General features: G+C 36.2%; 2 protein-coding genes across 6 annotated transcripts in view; one reads left to right on the top strand and one right to left on the bottom strand.

Annotated features, from left to right (window-relative positions):
* CDK13 (cyclin dependent kinase 13) overlaps positions 1–16,399 on the bottom strand; it is a 119,243-nt gene that overhangs the window by 9,399 nt on the left and 93,445 nt on the right. For all 4 annotated transcript variants that reach the window (XM_077864107.1, XM_077864109.1, XM_077864108.1 and 1 more), the window contains exons 8-11: positions 13,945–14,046; positions 13,771–13,848; positions 4,336–4,452; positions 3,645–3,776 (exon numbers count right to left, since the gene is read on the bottom strand). In XM_077864107.1, the coding sequence (XP_077720233.1) occupies positions 3,645–3,776; positions 4,336–4,452; positions 13,771–13,848; positions 13,945–14,046 (429 nt within the window). The remainder of the gene's footprint in view (positions 1–3,644; positions 3,777–4,335; positions 4,453–13,770; positions 13,849–13,944; positions 14,047–16,399) is intronic.
* Positions 1–16,399, top strand: part of MPLKIP (M-phase specific PLK1 interacting protein) — a 109,501-nt gene that overhangs the window by 44,303 nt on the left and 48,799 nt on the right. The window contains exon 2 of one of the 2 annotated variants that reach the window (XR_013360485.1): positions 4,817–4,997. The exons of the other annotated variant lie outside the window; for it this stretch is intronic. The gene's annotated coding sequence lies outside the window, so the exon portion shown is untranslated. The remainder of the gene's footprint in view (positions 1–4,816; positions 4,998–16,399) is intronic. 2 annotated transcript variants of the gene reach the window in all.

Here is a 16,399-nt window from a genome sequence, read left to right as displayed (position 1 = left end):
ACATGTAATAAGAAAAACAATTTAACATACAGATTGGCAAAGTTGTAATGACATTCCATGCTGACTTCCTAAACCTGTCCAAGTATACTGGATGAAACAAGTACTAATAAAAGAAAAAGTAACCAAGTATAAGAAGTCATTTAAGTGCACTGGGGTGGCTCAGTTGGTTAAGCAACTGACCCTTAATTTAGGCTCAGGTCATGATCTCAGGGGTGTAGATCTAGCCCGAATCAGGCTCTGTACTGGGCATGGAGGCTGCTTAAGATTCTCTCTCGCAGGGGTGTCTGGGTGGCTCAGTCAATTAAACGCTGCCTTTGGCTCAGGTCATGATTCCAAGGTGTTGGGATCAAGCCCCAAGTCAGGCTCCCTGCTCAGCAGGGAGTCTATTTCTCTTTCTCCCTCTGCCCGCCCCGCCACTCACATGCATGTTCTCTCTCAACTAAATAAAAATCTTTTAAAAATTCTCCCTCTTGGGATCCCTGGGTGGCGCAGCGGTTTGGCGCCTGCTTTGGCCCAGGGCGCGATCCTGGAGACCCGGGATCGAGTCCCACATCGGGCTCCCGGTGCATGGAGCCTGCTTCTCCCTCTGCCTGTGTCTCTGCCTCTCTCTCTCTCTCTCTGTGTGACTATCATAAATAAATAAAAATTTAAAAAAAAAAATTCTCCCTCTTCCTCTGCCCTCTTCAGCGCCACCCCCACTCATGTGCACGCGCACTCTCTAAAAAAATTTTTAAATACCTCAAAAAACATAAAAGGGAGTCATTTAATAAATAATGGCAAAGCTTCTTCAGTTTATTTTCTCAAATTTTGAAATATGATTAATGACCAGATAAAAAAAATCTTTGCAAGTCATGTGGTTTCCAATCTTTTACTGTAAAGAAAATTGAAGAATCTTAAATTGACATCTGAAAGGTCATTCTAATAATCTCTGATGACAAATCACTATGTGATTTTTGCACATAATATGGGAGGAGTGCAAAGAACTCAGTGATAAAACTATGACACAAGTCCATCTTCACAAAAGCTTATTATTTACAAGGGTACTTATAAAAATAAAAAATAAATTATAATTAATGTGGGACTTTCTCATTCTAGAATAAACAGTATTAACTGATAATCAAATTAGTTGGGGAAAATAATCACAACCCTGCCTATTTCATTAGATTGCATTTCCAACCAAATTTTTTAATATTTATGTATGTATGTATGTAGCCTCCACAGCCAGCATGAAGCCCAACACTGGGCTTAAACTCATGACCCTAAGCTGAGCTGAGATCAAGAGCTGGAGACTTGGGGCACCCAGGTGGCACAGCGGTTGTGCATCTGCCTTTGGCTCAGGTTGTGATCCCGGGGTCTTGGGATAGAGTCCCTCTGGGAAGCCTGCTTCTCCCTCTGCCTATGTCTCTGTATCTCTCATGAAAATAAATAAAATCTTAAAAAAAAAAAGGTTGGACACTTAACTGATTGAGCCACACAGGCACCTTTCTTTTCTTTTTAATTGAAGTACGGTTGACATAAATTAGGTTCAGAGGTACAACATAGTAATTCAACAATTTTCTTTCCTTTTTTAAACTTAAAGACATACTAGTATAGTAATATTTGCAAAGACTATTTGATCAAGAGGAAAAAAAGCTTTGTATTTTCTAAGTGAATCTTGGTGAATATCAAAATGCTAAGATTATTTTGTACATTTATGAGTGATGTAACTGCTCCCATTTTAAAGTGTCAAAACTTATCATACACTGAAATTTTTATCTTTTGCAACTGTTTCAACGCAGTTTGGATGTTAATTAAAAATGTGTTTAATACAGCTTTTACCAGACTTCTCTCATGTGGGCCACTTACATCAAGAGGTCAACATAGTATTACCAATAATGGTAGAAAAATGACCTTAAATTCCTCTTGACAGGACAAAGCACAAAGCACACTTCACTACCTAAGTAGTATTTCCTGACATACACAAAAAATGTTATTCTAATTCTGATCACAAGAAAGCAATTAAAGCCGTATCAAAATAGCTAGCTTGAAGTTTTAAAAAATGTCAATGTCATAAAAGTCCTACCTAAAGAGTAATTAAAGACTGAAGAGACATACTACTAAATGAAATGTGTGAGTTTTGGATGAATTCTTCATCCAAAACAAACAAACAAACAAAAAAAACAGACTAAAAGGAAATTACTGGGAAAACTGGAGAAATGTGAATATGGACTATCTACTAGATACTGCAATGTTAAATTTCTTATGCTTTATAGTGATAGTATAATTATAAATAAAGTCTTAGTTCTTACAGATATACAGCAAATTTTAAATATTATATCACTTCCACAATATAATATTCAAACAGTTCAGAGAAAAAAGCTCATATGTAGTGATAAAGCAAATGTTAATATAGGTGAAGGATATATGAATATAGATTGTACTATTCTTCCTATTTTTCTGTAAAGGTGAAATTTTTCCAAATCAAAAGTTGAAAAGAATTTCTTGAAGGGATACTAGAGCCAAAGTTTCAAGACTGCTGATAAGCAAAAAAAATAAATAAAAAAAATAAAAATAAAAATAAAAATAAAAAAACCCACCATGAAACAATTCAACAGTGAATGATTCAGATCCTTCCAACACGTCAAATGATAGATCCTTTTTGTCTTTCCAACCATCCCATAATGGCCATTCATACACAGTTCAATAAAAAATTAATAAAGCTGAATATAAAGGTCTTAGAAACATAATAAGCCCAACCTAAGTGATAAGTGGAAGAGCCAAGATTTGAACTCCAAAGCCCATGTTTGTTCATTCACAATCTGCTAATTTTATTACATGGAAACATTTTATTATAGGAAAAGCCTTGTTTTTATGATGCTCATCAAAAATTTTTAAATTACTAAGGAAATCCTGATGAAGTTTCTAGATCCTTTCAAAAAAGAGCCAAATGAACTGCTTTGTCCCCTCCCTTTTCCCCAAATCATTCCTAGAAAAATTATAGGAGCCACAAGGGAATGCAGGTTCAAGAAATCAGCTATTCTGACTCCCAAACTCTATACACTTTCTCTGAATCATACAATAAACTCATTCTATACTGGCTTTTGTTACTAATGCTCCTTTATCCAATGGTTAAGGATTTGCTATTGGACAGTCTGCCAGAGTATTGCAGGACTACTCTTTCTTACTGAACTAACTTGTTGGCTCCACCCTTTCCTAGATTTGTATTCTTGGGCAAGTTTCTTAACCTCTTTGAGCCTGCTTCCTCCTCTGTAGTACAGTGACAGTAATAATACCCACCTGATAGGATGGAATATATAAAAATGCTCAGCATTCAAATTTTTAACTATAGCAACTAAGTAGCAGTATAAACACTAGGAATGGTAGAAGTAGTACTAGAATAATATTAGCAGCAGGATTATTTTCTTAGAGTTGAAATCTATTAATTAGAAAGAGGAAGGCTGCCTTTGCTAATGCTATAGTTAGCTGAACATTAAGCAAGGTTCTGCATTCTAGATGTGTAAATTGTGTGTTTTACTGCTATTCTATTTCTTCTAATTTATTCTATTTCTTTTGACTTAACTAATCATGGAATAGCTTCTGGTCATTTTATATAGATGCTATTAAAACTGTCCAGATGGGATCTAAATTAATAAAAAGCCACTTACTCTGGTGGAGGCATTTTTGAGGGTTCCACATCCCGGAGGAACTCGCACTGGAGAGCCTGTTCTGCAGTGCAGCGCTTACTAGGATCCAAGGCGAGCATGTAATCAAATAAGTCTAGTGCGGCTGCAGGAATACTGGCATAAGAGGATTACAAAAGTCATATATGGTCTTTCACATAAGCTTAACATTTCTTTAAACTACTAACATTTTATAACATAGTTGCACTACTTTATTCCAATAAATTTCAAATTTCCCTTTGAAGAAATAGTTCTTTTTACATAATCTTTATTATTCTAAGTAATTTGAAATTTGGCAAACAATAGTATATTTTATTACCCTGTTGTAAATTTGCAATTCTTACATAAACTAAGAACTGAAGAGTTCCCTATAACAAAATAAAAACCTGAGCTCAAATAACATGAAAATCACTTCATTAAAATTTTAAATGGTGTTTAAGTTAGGTCATGTAAGCTCCAAATGAAACACACAACCCCAAATCACTGATACCATAATGACAGTGAATGGTAATTTGCATATAGCAAAGGGAAATTCAAAATTAAAGGACACAGAAGAATTGTGATAGGTCTACCTTGGGTCAATAGAGGACAGAGTGACATTCAGAATTCTTAAGAAATAACTAAAAAAAAAAAAAAAATTCAATGCGATATGGACATTTAACCATCCCCTTCTTACAAAACAAATTCTTCTCTTAACTTTCGACGATATTGCTTCTTTGGTTTCATGGTGTTGAAATATGGTAGTTTGATTACATCAGGCCACACTGCAGGACATGGACTCCCACATATACGGCTAAACAACACACAAGAAGAAGTACATCAATATAAACTACACAGAAAAAAATCATACATACAATTGCTATATAAAACATCAACTCCCTCTTCAATACAGAAAAGTTGGAGTGTTGACACATTTTATATTTTAGTCATCCCAAATTAATTACTTGTTTTAAGAAATCAATTTACTTTCAGTGGATGCTTCTAATACTCCAGACATTCCAATTCCTAAAAAGAAAACCTTCATATTTGCAGAGCCAAGTCTTAAAACACAGGTAATACTCCAAACATGCTGACCATACTTTGGACCAAGATAAAACACTTTATGCCAATAAATTAAGGAACCAGAGTTTAGTTCATATCTTTCTCTGGTTTTATAGGTACCTGTCATTACTTCTCATGAATATAATGAAGTTTGTGAGAACAGCGGAAGCAAATTTCCTACACCCAGGAAAGGAAATACGGTAATGTCTGTTGCTGAATTCGATCAAAAGGAAGACCTTCAAAGTAACACTTGAAATATAGAAGTTCTTCAACTTAAGTAGTGCCACTGATTTCAAGGTATTTAGAAATTTTAACTGTTTTACTCTCTGCTTATCTGTATCTTGAAAACCGTATTTTTGTACTGATTAGTACGTCCTCGTTACGTTAATTTGTAGAAGGACCATAACAGAGCTAACTCTAGCTGATAAACATTTAAAAACTGATTTGGTAAAAAAAAAAAAAAAGCATTTGGTGATATGTAGATGAAAAATTCATTACATAAATACTTGAGTATACTAAATCTCAAAAATAAATGTACATTATACATAAAATCCTCAGCTGCTCTTCATATGCAAAGAGGAAATGTCCATGCATCACTGACTAAAAATAAGTGTTCTGTACATAATACAAATACATGCACCAAAGTGTATAAACAAGTGATGGCTAACGTTGCCAGCCATTCTTTAGCTGCGCTGTAGAATGCTATCTCAAACACACATTTACGTAAGACACCTTCTCATGTTTTTAAAGCTATGTCACTGAAATGGACTTTTTTGGTTTCAATATAGTTTAGGATTTTTGTAAACACAAGCTTTTAAAAAGGTACTAAGAGCCTATGCTCTGTACATACTGCCAGTGTACAAATCTTTACAACTGGATTTTTACAACCTCCTCAAAAATACAGTGGGTCCCTCAGGAAACAAGGCCAGCCTCAGGACCACGGTTCTATGATCTGGTCTTACACTGCCTTCCTACTCTCATTTCCCAATTTGTTTCTCCCCGCAGACCAACCACTCTTCCCCATCTGTGATCATATTCTCTCTCCTTAGATTCTAACTGGCGGAGAATCTTTTTCATTTCTCAAGATTCAGATCATAAGTAATCTATTCATTGCAGTCCTCTGTATCCCCATGGCCCCTCAGAATGGTCGCTCTGCAGTCTACCTGCCTTTTTTTTTCTTTTTGTCTACCTGCTTCTTTTGATACTATTTCATATTTCATTTTGCTTTGATCCTAGTTTACATGTCTGTCTCACTTACTAAATTACAGTTTAGGCATCACTTCTCACTTTTGTATACCTCTCCAAGTAAGAATATAAATATAAATAATCCCAGGCAGACTGATGTGTTATTACAGATGTATGAAGTACACTGAAAATTTTTTAAATGAAGGACACTTTCAACAGCAGAAATACAAGTTATGTAAAGAGAGGCAGAATTTTGGCTATAGCTCCAAGGATGAGTAAACAATGGAGAGATGGAGGAAAGAATTTAAGAGAAATGTTACTGGCAAAGAAAAGTGCATAGACAGAGGAAGTAGTCAAGTACAGACATGCGGGAGGAAGACCAAGGAAACAGGTGGAATTTAGGGCTGAGAGCACAGATAGGAGCCACACAATGTTTTAAAGGGCAATTTGCCCTAATGAAGACAGACTTTGAAAACAAACTTTAAAACTGAATCTTGTCTGTGCTATTGGTCAAACTGCATTGCTTAAGAATCTGTTTCCTCTTTTGTAAAAGAGATTAATTTTATTTCAGAGCTGTGAAATCAAATGAGCTGGCATGAGGCCTGTTCAATAGCCCTTTAATAAAAGGGAGTTTCATTATCCCTTAGCTAAAGAGTTTCAATTTTAGTCTATGTGTTGTGGGAAGATAGCTGAGTAGTTAGCTGGTAGCAGCATACAGGATGGAACAGACTTACTGAGGCCGAGAAAGTTACTAGAAACCAGGAAAGCAGGCAGGACAGCAATTGATGGTAACTGAGTATTAGCAAAATCTGTGCCTGATGGCCAGCCAGCTATCTCAAAATTACTTACCGAAGAGGTCTCGAGATGCCTCACCTGCTAAATCCCCAAATACCTGAGGTCTATCTGGGGAATCTATTCTGATCTATGTACTCTGGTATTAGTACATGTTAGCTTTTTGTTTTTTTACAAAGCCAGGAGGACAAAGCCTTCTACCTACCCATTCCTCTAATTATTCTCCTCAGGATGTTCCTATGGGTGAATTGTAGAATCAACACTGTCACATTCCAAAAGTTAGAGAATTTGCTCAGATTCAACTGCTGCTCTGAATTTATAGATCTAGAAAGGATTGCTATCTTCAGAAGGCTTAATACTTCTATCACAGAAATATCCAATTTTTGTATTTCTTTCCATTTTATGTTTTAATTAGATCTTATATATTGCTTTTCATCAGCTTTATTTTTTGCTTTTTGAATGTATTCTTATCCTTATTCTATTGCGCCTAAGCAGGAAGTAGGGAAGTTTTGTTACAGGGAACATGTGACATAGGACATAAACAGAGCTGAAGATAGCCACCTGAAGTCCTCTGATTCCTAACATTAATAGTCATTTCTTTGAGGCCTTCCAGTTTACAGTCTTATCACCTATAATCAGAATTCTTCCGTATTTTTTCAAACATGTATACCTCTTTATCATGATATGGTATGGCATGTGACAATTTCTAAACAATGTCACAAGGATAATGATGCCACACAATATTGGGTAGTTTTGTCTGGTTTCTGACTTTAATGGGAGTACTCTCATTGTTTTACAGCTGGGAAGGGGGACGACGTTTGGTTTGAGAAAAACAACACAATGCACACTATACTAATCACACAGACACACACACTCACACATATGTCCTGTTAAGAATTAATTTAATTCCTTTGTACTATGGGTTTTATTTTTGTGGCTTTTTCATCATCTGCAGTTTTCCCCCTGCGTAACTAAGGTTGTGAATCACATAAAGAGCTTTCCTGATACTCATCCTTACATTGAAAAGAGGATACCACCCGGCCCTAATAAAAGTACTATCATTTTAGTGTAGTGTTGGATTTACTTGTTCATTTAGATGTTTTGTATCAATATTCATACATCAGATTGGTACACAGGAGCAGTTCACAAAAATGGGGTCCACAGACTCTTAAGGGGTCTGGCGGGCGAGAGGTGTTACTAAGACATTATTTGCTTTTTTCAACGTGTTGATTTTGCATTGGTGGTACAAAGCCTGTAGTAAGTAGAATGACGAGCACCTTAGCATGATTCAAGGCAGCAGCACCCAACTATCAACACTCTTCATTACTATACAATCTCCTGGGGTGCAGTTGGGGAAGAGACATTAAGAGCCATTTCACTTACGACTGTAACTTGTTGAGGAAGTAAAAACTGTGTTATTAAAACCCAACATTATTTATTTAGAATATTTTAATTTATTTGAGACAGAGAAGAACACATGGGTGGGGGATCGGCAGAAGGAGACCCAGACTACCTGCTGAGCAGGGAGCCAGATGTGGAACTCCACCCCAGAACTCCGGGATCCCGGGACCCTGGGATCATGAACTGAGCCAAAGGCAGATGCTTAACTGACTAGCCACCCAGACACCCTAAACCCTAACACTGCTTAGAAGAATATATATCTTTTTTATGTTGTCAGTGATGAAACAAAAAATATTCATAAAGCACTTTTGCTGCTCAAGAAATTCAGCTATCTTGAGAAGCACCTGTGCAATTATTTGAGCTGCAAGCTTAAGTAGCTGTGTTTTGTTTTGTTTTTTCATGGACCATCATTTTTACCTATGTGGAGAAGTGACACACTATGGTCATTCAGACTTGGTATCAGCCAGACATTTTCTCGTATGGGAACAAAGTCAGCTTTTTACTTCCAGGAAGTTGACTGCAGTATTTATTTTCAGTTATAAAATCTGAGCTTTCAGGAGAAAATTAGAATACTAAAGTTTATATTTACATCATGGCTTTGACAGCTTCACAGTAAATACCTAAAACCTTTTCTGGTGAGATCAGTAGTGATAACCAATATTATATAATGAAATGTTACATTTAGAAGATCTTCTATTTTTTTGTTTAAGATTTTATTTATTCATTCATGAGAGACACAGAGACAGAGAGAGAGAGAGAGGCAGACACAGGCAGAGGGAGAAGCAGGCTCCATGCAGGGAGCCCAACATGTGACTCGATCCCAGGACCCCAGGATCATACCGTGGGCTGAAGGCGGTGCTAAGCCGCTGAGCCACCAGGGCTGCCCTAGAAGATCTTCTAAAATAGGTGATCCACTATTTCCCATACTACCAATGTTACAAAATCATCTCAACCCAGCATGCAAGACAGACTAATGGATCTTAATATATTAGAATACAAAATATTCCTTCATATGTTTTCAGACTGCACATTACAACTAATCCATAAAAAATTACCACTTATTTAGTGTAGTTTCAAAAAAGAATATGCACAATTATCTGAAAGTTATTGAAAACAGCAGATCACAGAGAGGAGCTTCCAGATGCTATTTTATTAAGCCAGACATTAAAAGATAAGTAAAAATGTAAAACAAAGCTACTCATTTCACCAACATTTATTTCAGTTTGGAAAATACAGACTTTTTATAATTAAACAATGTTAATACATTGTTTTAAAATAGATATTTTTACTTTCTCAGTTTTAATTTATAGTATGATAAATATCAATACATACAACTAGCATAAACAAACCTCCTGGGACCTTTCATAATTTTTGAGGGTGTAGAGAAGTTCTTAGAGCCAAAGGAAGCAATCTATAGAATTTTTTATGCTACTGATCTATGAAGATATACATGCTTCATTTTTTTAAATATGGGAGCTTCCCTTCTTTCCTATAGTCTAGAACAAAGTCTAAGCTTTTAAAGTTAAAAATTTCATCTGTGTGACCATCTAGGCCCGAGACTGTGTGTGTGTGTGCGCACGCGCACGCATGCACGCTAGGTGGGCTAGGTGGGCTAGGTTGGAGAGAAGCAGAGTTCTTTTCACTCTGATCTACCAAATTTTCCCCATGATTCTAAATGTCTTTTTTAGTTTATAAGCAATGTACACTATGTGATATAAAGGTTCTTTATAGCTGCTAGAAGACTCAGGGTTGAAAGTGTGACTCTTGTGTTAGAAACATTTTTTTGACCTCATTCATCCTATTTTGTCATCACCTCTGTTTTTCACTTTCTTTTGCCATCACTCTTAAACCCATGCTATTTCTATCACAAAACTTTGTAATTTGCCTAAAATCGTTTCTAGATCAAGGCTAAGTACTAATAACTTGACCACTGTTGTGTGAAGCTTTTTAATACAGATTCTGAGTAGTATTCCCACCATTCATTAATTCATACGTTCTTATACAATGCAGACTAGAACTCTTCGTTCCCGGGGCTTTAGATTGGGGATATAGTCCAGCATTACCGCAAACAAAGGGGAAGAAGTACGCAGGAAACCTACAGTTATTTAACTCTTACATCCTTAAGCATAGGAGTAGTCCTGTTTCACTTGTGAAGAACCAAACTTAGAGCATTGTGGAACTTACCCTAAGTCACAAGAGCAGGAAGTAACTGAGCTGGCATTAGAATCCAGGTCTGTTAAGATTCCAAAGCCCACCCTTTCAATTAATACACTCTGCTGCCTCCTTCATATCAGGGAGAGAACAGTTTCTTTTGTCACAAACTTTTTTCCTTCATGTTTTAAAAATACTTAATGCCACAGAATCCAATTGTAGCAATACTTTTTACAGTATCATAAATATTTGATATAGTACCAACAAAATAAAAACATTCTGAAATACATAAACTGGAATGTAAAATAGCCCCCTTCACAATCCTCTCACAAATCCATGCTCACATAACAATTCTAGACTCTCTTGATATTTTACCTAAATGGGATCAAACTGAACACAGACTTCTGTAAAATGGTTCATCATGAAACGCTGTTGCTTTTCAAGATCTCCAGCTCTATCATTTCCTTTATAATACCGTACAGTACGTCACCAAGTGGATGGATTGAGCTTTTTTTTCCCCTGACATGGTCCACGGACTTGACGTGTTCATAAAATAATCCAAGTATACTCATGCCTTAGGATCTTTATTACTTTGCTGTCCCCTCACTTCATTCAGATCACTGCTCAAATGAGACCTTATGGGAGAAACTTCCCCTGACTCTCTGTACAGCACTGTCTCCTAGCATTTTCTATTTCCTTACCCTTATCACCACCTGATATATTTTATTAATTTGTTTTGCCTTGTCTCTCCAAATTACGAACTAGAAAAAGTTGTGCATTAGTTCCTGCCTTATATCACCAGTGCCTGGTAACTGGCACACAACCTGAAACCACTAGATACTTGTTCAATTAATAATCCCCACCCACCACAACTTGAAATAACTTCTGTATTATATTTGGAGATCCATATGAACTTGCTTTATTTCTGGACTTCCCATAAAATTCCAATAATTTTTCTATGTGTCTTGTGCTAGTGCAAAATGGTTTTAGGAGCTATAATTTTGTTTTAACATACAATATGCCATATTTTCCTACTATTTAAGAATTTTTCTTGTTATTTTAAAGTTTATCTGTAAGTAGAATGTCTTCTGAAATTCTCATTAGGACTATAATGATTAATACAGGTCGAAGTGGCATCTTCAAAAATGTTAAGGCTTCCAAACAAAAATGAGATACGCCATTCCCAATAGTTATTTTGAATCTGCTTTACAATTTTAAGTGAGACATTATAGTATTCAATACCCCTGGAGTATATATGGTGGTGCTTTTGTTAAAGGCATCTTTTCCCTCACGTATGTTTCTAACTGGTTATTATTGGTACATATTTTTAAGAAGCTATTATTTTTAGCATTTATGTACTGGTATATTAGGATATTGTGTGCATATATGTATACACACAAATGTACACACACACATTTTCTCAATACTTGTCATTTTACCAGACTTTCTTACTCGAGGTGTTTCAGGTAATTCCTTTGCAGGCTGCCTGTATACACGTATGCAATGCTATCATACACTAATTATGACACTACTGCGTTCATTCTGCCACTATTTACACCTCTTACTGGATCACTTGTTAGTTAACTGGTTAGTACTTCTAAAACACTCTTAAAATAATGATACTAGAAGACACTTTTTATCCTTCTTGTCTTACATTTTCTAGTATTTCACCACTAAATAGTATTCTGGCTATTGGTCTAGAATACATATTTTCATCATGTTAAAGAAATATATACTTCTACACTTAGTTTGTGTTTCTAGCAAATGCTATTCAACACCTACCAAGATAAACATACTACTCTGCTTCTATTAAAATGATGAATTATAATAACAGATGTCCTAAAACTGAAACATTCTTGTATTCTTTGGGTGATTCCTACTTGACTCAGCAAGTTTATTTTTAATGAAAACCCAGATATGACTGGCTAATCTTTTCTTTAGAATTTTTTGATTAATATTCGGTAGAGAATTTTTAAGCTTTGTCAATTATTGACATGTGTGCCACACTATCTAAAAAGCTCCAGGAAGTTTTATTTCTTACATGGTATAGAGAATTAAAAATTTAGCTACTATGGTAAACTGTCTAAACTTAAAACCCGTTTTTGTCACTTGCTAGTTATAGGATCCTAGACAAATTCTTCACTTTCTAAGATTCCATTTTGTTAACCTTAAAAAGAAGACAAAAGGTTGTATGAAGCTTAACTGAGGCTACTCCAGGTGAAAGTCTTGGAACCATGCTTGCATCAAGTAGTAAGTAAATAAAAGTTAACTTATCATTAACAGAAGCCCTAATATCCAAAGAAATCAGAACCAATGCCTTGTTAATTGAAAAATAGGGTGAAGGGGAGTCATTTAAAAAAAACAAAAATAAAGAAACACAGATATATAATTTAAACATTTTATTATAAATGAAAAATTAAAAATGTACATTTATTCTCCAATTTTCTGACATAGGACAAGGCCTTCTCTTTGAACAGAGGATTCATTGAATGGAATTCTGCATTTGCCTTCTCAAACAAACCACATTATCAGGGATTTAAAGCAATTTGAGTACTAAATTCTTCTAAATTTTTATGACTTACCTTTCTAACTTAAAATAACTTGTTCCCTGCCCCAGTTAATTTGATAGCAACTTTGTTAAATCTCTGCAAAGCAGAGATCTGGCTATATTTAAGGACACACATACAATAATACAAAATTGGAAACAACTACCTCTTAGTCATCATACTTCAACTGGTAGGATAAATACACAGTCTTACTGTAGAGAGTAGTAGAGTACTAGCTGCAAACATTCAGCTTGCCATGTTATCAAGCTAGTGTTACTTACAGAGGGATTGGAGAGCATCAATTAATCCAATAAGTCTGCTGAAGGGAAGGTTCACAGTGTATTGGTATCTGTGCCTCATACCAGTATCTTTCCTAAAAGTTCTCATCCATATTTTGAGACACAAAAAACTTAGAAGTTGCAAATTAACATTATTATATATGAAAGCCAAAGTTCTTTTTTAAAAAAATAAACGAATTATTTTAAAATGTTAAAGGTGATTATCATGTATGTCCTTATGACCTCAGCCCTACTATAGGCTTCAAATAATGAAGACTGATGCCTCTGGGTACATGTATATGTTTTGGTCTATATGTCACATATAGACATGTATAAACATGTATGCATATGTGTATATAAAACAGTATTTCTTTAAAGTATCCCAAAACATTAATTCCTCCAATCCTGGCATACTAAAAAAAGGTTACCTACCATCTATTCTCTCCTTCTTCAATATTTATTTACTCTTTCTTCCTGGTCTTATTTTTTGGGCCTCCTGCTCTTTCTTTAGTTGCCAAAAAGATTTAGGGACTTTAAGAGCCTTAATATTACTAGAATAAGTTATCAAAATACCCACATTCTAGTTTTTCCTCCATTCAGCAATCATTAGCCATCAAGAAAACCATGCTGTTCCTCCTAAAAACACAAACTCAAAAGACTTAAAATCTTCTGTGAAGTATTACACACCCCCAACAAATATTACAATCATGAGCTTACCTTATTAGTTCGAGTTGTGCAAGTTCTTGATTTGCTTGAAATATAGGTTTTTTAGTGAAGAGTTCACCAAGGATACATCTGATGGAAGAAATGCCCATCATTACCATATGATATGATTTTACTTCAATACCAAAAGTTCCAAGTAAATTAAACCAGTCAGTAAACCTATCTTACCCACAGCTCCATACATCGATAGCAGGGGTATATCGTTCTTCTCCCAACAGCAGTTCAGGTGGGCGGTACCATAAAGTGATGACCTTGTTAGTATATGGCCGACTAAAAAACACAGAAAGTACTCTTTAGACTTAGTATCTGTTGGAGTAAGAGAGATCCTCTTAAGAAATATTACTCTGGCTAATCAAAGCAATCCTACAACCTTAACTAAAACCAATTTCATCTGCCTACTAAATTCAGACATACTATTACACCTGGCATCTCTCATCATAAAATGCATCTGAGAGCAATGTGATTAACTGAAATTCCTTAATACATAAAGATGACAAGTAATTGGCTGATTTTAACTGTCACTTGATCAAAAGAGGTCTTTATATCAAACCCAACCATTCAATTGTTTTTCCTTTCCATAACTTTAAAAAAGGATTGACTTAAAGGAAGTTGATTGATTTTGACCAAATCTGGCAAATTACTAATGTGTGGCAAGATACCGCGCAAACCAGTCACCTAACAAAAATTTCCACCTGTGTATATCTTTGACAATATTTCACAGATTGCAACCCCACGTTAGTATGCCAAGACAAAGTACATAAATGTAGCCTGTAGTAGCTGAGGTCTATCCTGCAAAGCATCACTAGCAATTGGTATGATACTTTATCAGATGATTCTTTTGTCACCTTCTAAAAGAATATGTACATACTGCTACTGTTGCTACCTCTTAATTTGCCAGTGGGCCTTACTTCCAGGGGACCAAACAGGCTGTAGGGGATTGAGACACTTCTGTTAAAAGGCTTGCATGCAGACTTACTCATGCCAGGGAAGAACACAAAACAGCTGTTTGAAAAGCAACTGGACTACATGGGAAGAAGGTATGCTATTCTTAAACCATCCACAAGAGGGGCAGGGGCCTATTGGGCCTTTCTCCAGGGACAAAGATGCTGGCAGGTGCTGTTGTTGCACTCTCCCTTTTACTTCCGATAGCACCAATGGGGCACTCCAACCCTGCACTCTCCTGTGCCCCGCCCCCCAAAGCTGGCAGGTGCACCCAGCCCTGCACTCTTCACAGCTGCACTCAAGCTGCTGGTTACACACACTCCACACCAAAGATGCTCCCTGGTCACCTGGCTCGAGTAGCCAGCGGGGCCTGCATTCCTGGGTCCCATGAAAATGTACTGATCAAACAGTTCTTAGGAACCTACCACACCCAGAGCACTACACAGACTGAACCACATCCCATCTTTCTGTGAAAAAATGCCTATTTACTTGTCCTGGAGCTTCACCCTAAGGGACAGACTTCAGGTTTGCCACACGTCTAAAGTCTATAGAGCTGCTCTCAGAGAATGCAGGGCAGGGGACATCATCTTTGTGCTCTCCACTGACCTCATTATAGCTCACTGGAACCCCCTAGAAAGGAACTTACAATACTCCTCTCAAGCCCTGACTTTTCCAACTGTAGCCCAGAGGATATCTCCAGATCACCTGGTCTGCAGGCCAGAGGATTTATGTCTGTGGTTCCATACAATTATACATTATACATCTGCATACACTAAAGCTGCTGCCTGAGGGTCTGGCTTCCAGTCAATCTGAATCTAGGTACTGACTTGAGATCCCTGCCTTTGCAACACCGACTGATCTTGGAACAGCGTCAATAGTTGGTTCCTATCAAATATAAATCAGACTACTTAGACAAGACAAAGGTTTGAGAAACACAAGAGCCAGGGCTAGGTTGAAAGATAAAGATCATCTCCTACACAAGACTAGTCCTTCAAGTCTAGAAGAGGTAGTTGTTTTCTGTAAACATAGAAACAACATAGAGTCAAGCAAAATGAGAAAACAGAAAAATATGTTCCTCCAAACAAAAGAAGATAAAAACCTCAGGGAAAAAAAATTAATGAAATAGAGATAACTAATTTATCTGACAGAGTGAAAGTAATGGTCATAAAGATGTTTACCAAACTTGAGAGAAAAATCAATCAACACAATGAGAACTTAAAAACAAACAGAAAATATAAGAAAGTATCAAAGAAGAGTCACAAAGCTGAAGACAGTGGCTGATCTGAAAAACAAGAAACTAAAGCAGAAGAATTCAAGAGCAGACTAGATCAAGCAGGAGAGAAGAACAGTGATCTAGAAGATAGAGGAATGGAACTCAAGCAGAAAAGAAAAAGAAAAAAAATTAAAGTGAAGATAGCTTAAGGAACCCATGGAACATCACAGCACGAAGAATAACATCCACATTATACAGGTGCCAGAAAGAAAAGAGAGAGACAAAGGGGCAGAAAACTTATTTGAAGAAATAATGGAGGCAAACTTCCCCAGTGTGGGGAAATAGACATCCAGATCCAGGAAGCCTCGAAGGTCCCATAAAAAATGAACTCCAAAAGATCCACACCCAGACATAGTACAAGTAAAATGTCAAAAGTAAAAGATAAAGAAATAATCCAAAAAGAAGCAA

The sequence above is a fragment of the Canis aureus genome, chromosome 21, assembly GCF_053574225.1.
Source record: "Canis aureus isolate CA01 chromosome 21, VMU_Caureus_v.1.0, whole genome shotgun sequence".
Classification (NCBI taxonomy): Eukaryota; Metazoa; Chordata; class Mammalia; order Carnivora; family Canidae; genus Canis; species Canis aureus.
This window is presented reverse-complemented; position numbering and strand designations above follow the sequence as displayed.